This window comes from Barbatula barbatula, assembly GCF_947034865.1.
Source record: "Barbatula barbatula genome assembly, chromosome: 10".
Taxonomy (NCBI): Eukaryota; Metazoa; Chordata; class Actinopteri; order Cypriniformes; family Nemacheilidae; genus Barbatula; species Barbatula barbatula.
This window is the reverse complement of record NC_136773.1, coordinates 598,481-610,257: the sequence shown is the minus strand read 5'-3', so window position 1 is coordinate 610,257 and position 11,777 is coordinate 598,481. Positions and strand designations below refer to the sequence as shown.

Below are 11,777 nucleotides of genomic sequence, written 5' to 3'. Positions count from 1 at the left end.
ACGTCCTGTAGGAGACGGCCTCTTTTATACTGCTCAATTACATCATTTCCCAGCAACAGTATAAGAACCGCGTGCTGCAGGCAGCTGCTGCCAATTTAGCCTCGTGTTAATCCATTGGACAGTATTTATCAGTGTGTTTACATAATCATCATTATTTATTGCAGCGTTTATACAGGTACATAAACATTTTTAGAATATCAGGAAAAGGTTAATATTTTTGTCACGAAACACATATATTATATAGATTCATTACACATGTTGTGAAATATTTCAAGCCTTTATTTCTTGAAATGTTTATGATAATGGCTTACAAATAATGAAACACAAAAAATTCAGTGTCTCAATTATTTTGTAATATTGCATAAGATCTATAAAAAATTATATTTTAAATATAATCCTTTTGCATGAATTTCTGCATCAATGTGGCGTGACATAGAGGCAAGAAGCCCTAAGGTTGACTGTGGACTTCAGTTAGGGTCAGCTGTGGCCTAGCGGTTGAGCAAGGCACCTTACCCCTGATTGCTCTGCAGTAATGTGACACTGTAAAAAACTACTTGTAAGTCGCTTTGGATAAAAGCATCTGCCAAATGAATAAATGTAAATGTAACACAGTGGACCAACATCAGCAGATGTTATGGCAGCCAAATCATCACTGACTGGAAACTTTACATTGAAGCAACATGGATTCTGTGCCTCTCCACTCTTCCTCCAGACTCTGGGACCTTGATTTCCAAATGAAATGCAAAATTTAGTTTCATCTGAATAGAGGACTTTGGTCCAATGTGTTTTCTGAAGTCCAATGTCAACGCAGCCATCTACCAGAAAATTTTAGAGCACTTCATGCTTTCTTCTACCAAGAAGCTTTATGGAAATGCTGATTTCCTTTTCCACCAGGACTTGGCACCTACCCACACTGCCAAAGGTACCAAAAGCTAATTCAATGACCATGGTGTTACTGTACGTGTTGGCCAGCAAACTCGCCTGACCGGAAGCCCATAGAGAATCTATGGGGTATTGTCAAGAGGAAGATTAGAGACACCAGACACAACAATGATGACCTGAAGGTCGCTATCAAAGCAACCTGGGCCTCCATTAGACCTGAGCAGTGCCACAGGCTGATTGCCTCCATGCCACGCCGCATTGATGCAGTAATTCATGCAAAAGGAGGCCCAACTGAGTATTGAGTGAATAGAAATTAACATTTCAGAAGCCTGACATTTAATAATTTTTTAATTGACAAAAAATTATTAGATCGATCAAATTTACCTTAAATTTGTACGGAATCTAGTTACTTTAACTTGGCCAGCAGAATACCACCTTGACCTCTCATGATAAAAAAAATTATTTACAGGAGGCAATAAGTGTGTTGTTTAAACCTTTAATAGTATTTAAGTTGAACAGACCTTTTTCTTTTGTGCCTTGCGGCTGGCTGAGCTTTGCCACAAGGCTTGCAGAAAACAGTAGACACCATTTACAGACAGGATAAATACTACATTGCACTAAAGAATCATACTGTTTAACCTTTGTACTCCTCGTCAAGACAAGTCAGCTTTATTTATATAGCACTTTTTACAATTTTCATTGTTACAAAGCAGCTCTACAAGAAAACATAAGGTTATGCAAGTCAAAACACAGGTCAAATATCAGACACACTATAAATTCCTATATGCAGTGTTAATTTAATAAAAACTCCTCCCGGCCAGGCAAACAGTATGCAAATAGGGGTGAGGAACTCAAAAATCCATTGGAGGAGAAAAAAACCTCAGAGGGAAACCAGGCCTAACCAGGGGATTCCAGTTCCTCTCTGGCAAAAACTGCTGCAGCCACTGCACAAGCTCGACAGTGCGCGCACAAGGCAAAATTAAAACAAATTTGATTTAAGATTATCATTAATAATCTATTAGTGGCTGAAATTTTGTAGATTCGCCACGTCCTTTGTCCAGCTCGATCATCACAGCTTTTGTCAGCCCTGGTAACCTTGGACTGCATTCTGCCCGCTCTGGTAACCTTGGACTGCATTCTGCCCGCTCCGGTAACCTTGGAACAATGAGACAAGACTGGCTGAGAGTAGAGTACTGTTCTGCACTCTTTGATGCAACAAATGCATCAGTTGTTATTGGAAGTGTTCCTGGTTCCGGTTGATCTAACTAGTGCAGCCTAGATCTTTGGAATATATATATTATGATAATCTAGTGTATGCAAGATTAAAAAGATGCGTCTTTAGTCTAGATTTAAACTGATAGAGTGTGTCTGCCTCCCGGACAGTTCAGGGAAGACTGTTCCAAAGTTTAGACGCTAGATAGGAAAAGGATCTACCGCCTGCACTTGATTTTGAAATTCTAGGCATTACCAACTGACCGGACGCCTGAGAGCGTAGTGCACGTGATGGACTAATACGAGAGAAGTTCACTCACGTAATGAAACCATGCAAGGCTTTATAGGGAATAAGCAAGATTTTAAAGTTTATGTGATGCTTTATTGGTAACCAGTGCAAGGTTGACAGAACCGGGCTAATATGCTCATACTTTTTATGTACGTGTAAGAACTCAAGCTGCCGCATTTTGTACCAGTTGGAGTTTTTGTAATAGGCCTGCAGGGCAACCACCTAATAGTGCATTACAGTAATCTAGTCTTGATGTCATAAAGGCATGTATAAGCTTCTCTGCATCTGATGGTGACAGCATATGACGTAGTTTAGATATTTTTCTAAGATGGAAAAACGCAATTTTCAGGTGTTGGCGACCTGGTTCTATTCGATGGAATGCTGTGTTTCATGAGGCTTCGAGGAAATAAAATGTGATGAAGGACAAAGGTAAATAGTATTGTTCAACACCCAGGGAGTACTTACTGATAAAACAGCTACTTGAATGCATTGTGGATACTTTGGATAAAAGTATCTGCCACATGCATAATGCAAGTAAATGTATACGTGACCTAATGTACTGTAATAAAGGATTCACTTAATATTTGATACATAACATAAATATGTTAGTCTAAACTGAATTGCAAAACATAATCCATTAGAAGCTGAGAAAACCATTCACTGGCCACTTAAAATTCAATACCTTAGAGTGAATGACATGGTATCAAATCGTCTCTCCACCTCACTAAAGAACATCCTGGAAGTCTTCAAGCCATACTGCTTATTAGGGTCTTGCTTGTAAACAGTGGTTCTCTGGCCAGAGTCTTTAGCCTGCAGAAACAGTGGTGTGATCAATATTCCTTGTGTTAATGGAAGACACTTCAAGAAAACACTGACATTAAATACATGTAAAGAAAATCACATTTTCACCTTTCCTTCTCCAGTGCTAATGAGCACATCCACAGCATACACCTCATGCACTTCAAATTCTGCATTCTCATGGTTCTTCCTGAAAGCCAAAAAGGACAAAGAGCATTTTGAATTAAGGAACCCTAATATTTTTATAGACCAAGATCTGATGCTTTTACTTTTTCTGTTCACTGGGGTTCTGAATAATGGTCTTCTCTCCATCAATGACATGCTGCTTCAGTTGATGAGAAAACATACCTGTGTCGTGAGCGTGGGGTGAGACACGTACTGAGGACCCAGGTGCAGACAGCGGGTAAGGGGTTAACAGATATTTTAATAATAAAACAAAGACCCATGTGGGGTAACAGAACCAAACAGGGATACAAAAACATGACAAGACAGGACTAATACTAACTACACTTAAACAAATCTTAAATTAACTTTTTGACAAACTACACATGACTAAACTAACACAACACAGGCACATGAACTCACCACACAAACCACATGAACCAGCACAAGACAGAAGACACAAGGGCATTAAATAAGGGACCAAATCAAGAGGGGAACAGGTGAAGGGCATGGATCAATAACAAGGAAACGAGAGGATGGGAACAGAGACGAGACCGGAGAGAGTGTATGGAAGGCCATAACAACAATAATTGCCTCTCCCCACATTAAACACGAGGTTTTGTCATGATCCTGCCACTAAACCAAGAGAAACATGACATGATGCGTCCGAATCATGACAACCTGTTAACAGAAACAAACAGGGCTTTTAATACATGTATAATTCAATTATAGTTAGCAGTTAGTTTTTAGTCAACTCGCCCTCTATGGCTGTGCATTTAAATGACTGGGCAATCTTGTTCCAGGCCTTTGTGACCTGAGTGTTCTGAGAGACCAAGAGAGAGGCAACAATAGCTGATCTATTATGATTTTTAGAAAGATTTGTTTAAACAGTGATGTGTCTCTGTGGATGACCAGTGAAACACATTTAAAAGACTATTGATTTGCCTTAGAAACATGCCAAAAGATAACAGAGATTCTCAAGACTTAATTAAAATAAAGGGTCAGTTCTATATTGGAAATTCAGTACTATTAGAAAAAAAACTATGTGAATGCTTTTTTGCCTATAATAATAGTAATTTAGTGTCGAAATTTGGATGAAAAACTAATTAAATGTGCCGTTATTAATGACGGATAATTTAAAGATACGAGTCATTGTAACTAAACTGATTTACAGGCTTAACCAGCAGAAGAGCAGCTTCTGCACACAAGTGAACAGCTTTAATCACATCCGCCTTGTGTCCTGTCACAGGAGCAACCTTAAAAGGAGCAAAGTAATGGTTTATAAACGTCGAAAACATCACACTAACAGACCGAAGGACGAGTTCTGTGGCACCCAATAAAAAGTACAATACTTGGTCGCACCGACCACAAAGCTGTGAGCGACGTTGGCGATGAAGCCATCCACATGCACTCCAATGTTGCTGTGTATACAAGTAAATTACAGTATAAGCAAACGTTGAAAACAATCTGAAGAAAACACATACATAAAACAGCACAGAAACCAAACTCAATTTCAACACATTTTAACCAAGTCACCATCTTTAAGTGTGTACTATGGATCTGTCATGATTCCGCTATCATGTCATGTTTATTCTTGGTCTTACAGCGGAGTCATGGCATAGCCTTAGGTTTTGTGTGAGAAAGACATGGCTTTGTTTTGATTCTGACTTGCCATGTGCTTTCTCGTGTGTCGTCAGTGTTCCCGCCCTTTTGTCTCGTTAACCTTCCCTGAGTGTTTCAGTACCTGCACCTGACCCTTGTTAATTATCCTTTGTCTTTCTCCCTTTAAAGCATCCTCGTGTTCATTGTCCTGTGCTCGTTCATTTTATTTTGTACCCAGTCTGTAAGTCGGATGTCAATACTACCGTGCCTTCTTCTAATTCTTGTTACCTCGTGTTTAGTGAGTCTAGTTGTGTTGAGTTTGTCCTAGTGTTTATTTACCTCAGTCTAGTTAGTCCATGTCCTAGTGTCATTATTATTTATCCTGTCTTGTTTTACCCACTCATGGGTTTTTGTTCTTGTTATTTATAATTAAATGTTTTTTTTAACCCCTTCATCCCCGTGTCTGCCTGCAATTGGGTTCTTCCACCACGTCCATCCTCCACGTTCATGACAGGATCACTTTTCAGAGGTGAGAAGTGGCACACACAGTTGTTCACAGACACACAAGTGGGGAAGGCTATACCTGTTGTATGAGTTCACCACAATTTAAAACTTATAATTCAAGATATTAAAGAACATTTTCTGGTTTATAGATACATGTTCACCTTTCTTGATCTCTTTTTCCTTTTTGAACACCTTGCCCGTTTCAGCAGTGATGAAAGCATCTGCTTGCTCGCAGAGATGCCAGGCTTGGCTGCTTCAATGACAGTCTTTAAAGCCTCTGTTTGAAAACGTTATGTAAAATGTATAAAGTATATTCTTCCTCAACACATATTGGAGCTCTTTCTAAATCAGAACCCTGCACCGTTATGTTGTCTAAAGGAGATCAATACAACATTTAATCAGTAATAATTTCTAGGAATAGTGGCAAAGAAATTGACAGGCTCGCAGACCGACAGTGGCAGCATTGCTCAGCATTACTATGAAACTTTAAACTAGACACCAACTTTACACATTTGGCCCAGTTTAAAATGAGTTAATACATTATGAACAACAACGTGAGGACAACATAAAATGGTGATGATGTCATCTATGATCAATTAAGAACTTAACTTCAGCACGTTCAGCTTCAGTGGCAAAAGTCACTGCATTACAACTAACGTTACAGCTAGCTGGCTAATATGCTGTAATGAGCAACGCGGAGCAAGAGCCGTGAGGGAACCGCCGAGACCGGTGAACAAGTGATGATGAGTGTCAGCTGTGTGTGCAACGGTCTCGCATCTCTCACGGAGGAGCTCCGGAAGCATAAAAGGACGAGCGACAGGAGATTACGACGAGAGAGGACAAGGCCTGGAGTTTATGTTGTGTTTTATTATGTTTATATGGTTTGTATCGTTTTATTGTTTGTTTGTTCATTTGATTAAATGTTGTTGTACGTTCACCGGTTCCCGCCACCTTCCTTCCTTTTATGGATCTTCGTTACATTGGTGCCGAATCCCAGGAGGAAGGAAAGACATGCTGTTGGAGAGCTCTCGCTGCCGAAGGGGATCGTGGTGCTGAGGAGTTCGGGCAGCGCGGGCGAGGGAAGTGCACGAGTGGATCCAGAATTCGGATGGGACGAAGACCTCGCTGCCGTGCTCCTGGGTCAAGGTGGGATGGCTGCCGTCCAAGAGGGATTGGAGGAGTTGCCGCTGTTTGCCATGGGCCTGAGCCTGCTGCGAGGCCGGTGACGTGAGTTATAACAAGCGTCAGCTGTGCATGCATTGGTCTCGCATCTCTCACGGAGAAGCTCCGGAAGCATAAGAGAGGATCGAAAACAGGGAAGTGTGAGAGAGAACCAGGCATGGACATTATGTTTTGTTTTGTTTTATTATGTTTGTATGGCGGGCAGTCGATCGTGAGGGAACCGCCGGCATTTAAGTTCATTTTATTGTTTGTTGATTTAATTAAACGTTGTTTTACATTGAACCTCGTTACATATGCTAACATAACAACACTTAACATAGGTTACCTAATGTCGCTTCTCATTGCTAATTATTGTGATGTCAGTCCAAATCAACTGAAAAACAGGAAAAGACTGTGATTAGTTCCTATCTCACTACAGTTCCTGATACTAGACTAGACAGACACAAGGAGTGGAAAGAAAATTCACTAACCCTCTCACTTCACTCAACAGGTAGTGGTCTGGCTTTTGTTGAAACTAGTAACTTTGCATTAGCATCGTACTCTTTTACAACATGTCGCTTATTGCTCCCTGAACTCTCCCTGTAAATCGCTTTGGATTAAAGCATCTGCTAAATGACTAAATGTAAATGTGTTTGGAGATATATTGGAGAACACTGATGTAAGTCACACAAAATCATCTGAAAATAACATGAGCGAACTGCTGTAAGCTCTTGTGTATGAGCAACGTCAATTACTTCAGCTTAAATATTTAACAATGCTTCATTCATCATCCTTCACTGTCCTAAATATAACACAACAGCATGAATCTATTACACTTATCTCTCTCTCGTGTTTCTTTGAAGGTTATTTTTGGTCTCAGTGGTCTGATTGTTTCTCTTTAGGTTAATGATCCTGTAGGAGGAGTCCTTCGCTCTTTTTCATTGCCAAAACCACATGTAAGAGCTTGACAAACACACAGGCTGCGTGTATGTGGAGGGTTTTAACCTTCATCACATCTCTAACGCTCTTAACTAAAACAAACCCACTCAAAATTTCATCCGAATTTCAGGCCTGCATTCTTAAGATCATAGGATAAATAAACGACTCTGTTTGTTCCTGTTTAATGCCGTTCTACCTGTATGTGTGAAAATGTACGAATTAAAGTGGAAGTACAGATAGATATAAGACAGATCAAAGAAGTGTAGTGTGTTTTTTATTAGCATGTGTTAATCCTGGCATCAGATCACAGACACGTTCTTCTCTGTTTAATCATGCATACAGACACAGAACTGTAATCACTGCAAATGTGTATGACAGGAGTTTTCAAACCTGTCCTGCATGGGGGATATTTATATAGGGGATTTCCCACCACTTGAACGATTTCACAGTTCCAGGACGATTTGCCAAAAGTACCTGCTTTTTGTTGTGTTCGCACCCGAGGAAATAGCTGGAATTTTTCTGAAGAATAGGTCTAACTAGTGCATAGAACTGGATCCATGTTCTCATTCCGTTTACGCCAAATTCTGACTCTACCATCCGAATGTCTCAACAGAAATCGAGACTCATCAGACCAGGCAACATTTTTTCAGTCTTCAACTGTCCAATTTTGGTGAGCTTGTGCAAATTGTAGCCTCTTTTTCCTATTTGTAATGGAGATGAGTGGTACCCGGTGGGGTCTTCTGCTGTTGTAGCCCGAGGTTGTGTGCGTTGTGGCTTCACAAATGCTTTGCTGCATACCTCGGTTGTAACGAGTGGATATTTCAGTCAAAGTTGCTCTTCTATCAGCTTGAATCAGTCGGCCCATTCTCCTCTGACCTCTAGCATCAACAAGGCATTTTCACCCACAGGACTGCCCCATACTGGATGTTTTTCCCTTTTCACACCATTCTTTGTAAACCCTAGAAATGGTTGTGAGTGAAAATCCCAGTAACTGAGCAGATTGTGAAATACCAACAACCATGCCACGCTCAAAATTGCTTAAATCACCTTACTTACCCAATCTGACATTCAGTTTGGAGTTCAGGAGATTGTCTTGACCAGGACCACACCCCTAAATGCTTTGAAGCAACTGATATGTGATTGGTTGATTAGATAATTGCATTAATGAGAAATTGAACAGGCGTTCCTAATAATCCTTTAGGTGAGTGTAGGAGGTGCTGACAGAGACGTTGTGTCACGGGGTGAATAAACAGCGTAGGCAAAAGCAAGTCAAATGGATTTTATTGCCAAAGGCAAAGCTCAACATTAAAAAATGAGACTAAACAAGGGCTCAGTCTCTCAAGTAGGTGTTGGTCACAGTCAGGCAGGACTGTAGCGCAGGCTTGCACGGGACAACTCGCCATACGCGGAACTGAAGAGTGGAGTAAAGATCCTTGAGCACAATGCGAGTTGGTCAGGAACCCGCCACGGAAAGACATATAAAGGAAGATGGCATGCCCATTCATTCACCTTTTGGGCTGAGGAACCTTGGAAGGATACCCGGAGTTGCTGCAGCGGGCAAAGCATTGCTGCAATAAGGACATAACGTCTCGTTCCCTCCTTCAGGGAACTGTAACCAAGGCGTTCCCTTTCTGTCTGTCTCTCAACATTGTGTTGAAACGACAGATGGGGTTCCTATATGAAACGCCACTGAGCTTTGCCGTATCACGACGTATCAGCACGGCCGCTCGCCTCTTAAATAGTAGTAAATGCAAGGAAAACAAAACATTTAAATAGAAATTGAGTAAACAGAACTGATTTCCCAAACATCAGGAAATCTTTCGGCCACAGGTCAGAACCATGAGGGACACCTGTGTGTTTAATGATGAGGGTGGTGTATGCAGACCTTTAGCATTTGAACTTTACAGTATGTGTTGTATCTGTAAATTACGGCTTATCTTTAGAAATATTAAGGCTTCATGCTGTGAGATAATGGATTGTTCTATTTAAAGCAGAACCATTACTCTTGGAATTACTAGCTCCGGTCCACCCCGATCAATACACATTTAACAAACACACACACTCTTATTGATTCACTCACTCACATGTTCTCTATATATTCACGTTTTTAGTCTCTTTACACACACACACACACACACACACAAAGGCCCCAGTGAGGGGCAGATGTATTATTAAGCTGTAATGTTTTGTAATGGAGGGTATAATGGCTGTCAGATGGCTGGGTGGTTATATTGAGTTTGCTGATTGCTTCAGGCTGATATTAGTGTGCTTTCACAACACTGACGAGCACATCAACACACAATCTACAACAGACACATACTGTTCACAAGCTTTCAGCGCTAACCTGTGAATAAACTGTATGCATGTGTTCTCGTGTAACTCCAAGCATGTGTGTCTGGTTTTGGTGCAGTATGTTGTGTAATTCTTTTCTCTCTCTCTTTCTCACCCACACACATGCAGTTATTAAAGTGGCGGTTTAAATTCTGTGAGATTACAACACTTTATCTCCTTATCCAGCACAGATGAGCTTTATGAGTTCATTATCATTTATCTGGGGGATCGCAGCTGGAGCTCTGTAAGCTCCCTATTGCTCTTTGTCTGTGGTTTGTAGTTTCAGCTGTATTTCCTCACTCTTGTTATTAGTTATTGAAATGCATGCACTGTTCAGGACAGGAGAAATAACTTTTTTCCTCGCACACAGGCAGCATGTGTGGGAAGAGATGGACCACGTCTGAACGCAGAGATGTGCTGAATCCAGCATGAGTAATGATTTTCAGGTACCACGTGAAATTCAAACCGAGCACTGAAATCTATATGCACTGACATTTCCAGCCGAAAAAGCTTTTAGAACATAGGTGTCACAGAAACGACCTGCGCTGGAGTCCACATCTTCAAATCAGGAAAAAATGCTATACAGTATGCTACAAAACATTAGTGATATTTTTACGATTTGATAGCCGTATGATTTGATGCTTTATAGCACGATGAATCTGTTATTGTGTACGATGTACATATTTGATGTATTTCAACATTTCTTTTTTGTCAGTATACTATTTGTGTCAATGTATTATCTGTAAATACATGTTGTCAAACCTCTAGCCAGTTTGAGTTTTGTTTCATAATTAATGCTCACTCACTTTACTGGGATGTTTGTAAACAAGCACGCACAGATTTAGTTGAGTCATCATCATATATTTAATACAGCCTAACCACGCAGCATCTGCACATATCTGATGTACTTGAACACACACGACAAAAACAGCGTGCTGGTTCAGTTGCACTCAAGCAATGAAACAACATTATAATATGGAGACAAACCCCAGTGTAGTAACACAGAACTCACACTGAAGCACAACAAAGATTTCTTTTTGTATATGCTTCTCATAACTTTGCATTGTGGCAGAGCAGTTTGACATTTGCAGTCTGAAATGTCCCACCGCATATTACTGCTTGTTGGGTTATATGTCCACGTCATCAAACCTGTTTATCTCTGGACTGTTTATTGTTATTTCAGTCTTGCATATCACAAAAATGGAAAAAATATTTAGATCACATTTTCTCAAATGGATTTACATGAGGCATAAACTAACAAAGTGTAGAAATTGTTTGTTGCAGAAGAATAAACAAAAATGTCCCTAAAAGCTGTCATTGACTTGATCAGAACCACGTTAATAAACAATGACGTAATCATGAACAGTTCAACCCCAACAATATTATTTATTATTCCTAAAAAATGATTACCATGACATAGCCTTTTTGAGTTATGAGGTTTGTTAATGCTTCTGTGACAATGTGAGAATTCACATCACATTTGTTTGATTGTACATGTGTCAGTGTGTTCAGCTGTTTGCATCTGTTTACATGTGTGAACAATTAAAGACCATAGACATGGACGTATGACTTTTGACATAAACAATTAAGCACACAGCAAATGTTTTTACACACATTTATATGGTTTGTGGTATTTCGTTTTTAAGAACAACCAGCTGAGAAGAACTAGTCTGGGTTATCTGGTGCATATGTAGTTTTCAGAAGATGAAACTAGGCCAGAGTAAGATTTGTATGTTCATGTGAACTGAAAATCATCTTACACGCCACACGGATCCTTCTGTCGCTCAGCCTCAGGGTCTCTGACGCCTCGCTCTATCTCAGGACCACAGAGAACAAACACAACCTCTCACAACAGGACTTCCTTTAAAACGGGTCACAGTGTTCTGTTACGAGCTCC

The 11,777-nt window shown here is 40.3% G+C and overlaps 1 protein-coding gene across 1 annotated transcript; it reads right to left on the bottom strand.

Annotated features, from left to right (window-relative positions):
• Window positions 1-3,058: 3,058 nt before the first annotated feature.
• On the bottom strand, window positions 3,059-4,910 carry LOC306899216 (proliferation-associated protein 2G4-like; the record flags this gene model as incomplete). The annotated part of the gene is made up of 7 exons (XM_079465331.1): window positions 3,059-3,193; window positions 3,293-3,371; window positions 3,451-3,529; window positions 4,103-4,166; window positions 4,516-4,599; window positions 4,710-4,764; window positions 4,897-4,910. 7 exons carry the CDS (start codon window positions 4,908-4,910, stop codon window positions 3,059-3,061), a joined length of 510 nt encoding a protein of 169 aa, XP_079321457.1.
• Between the last annotated feature and the right edge of the window lie 6,867 nt (window positions 4,911-11,777).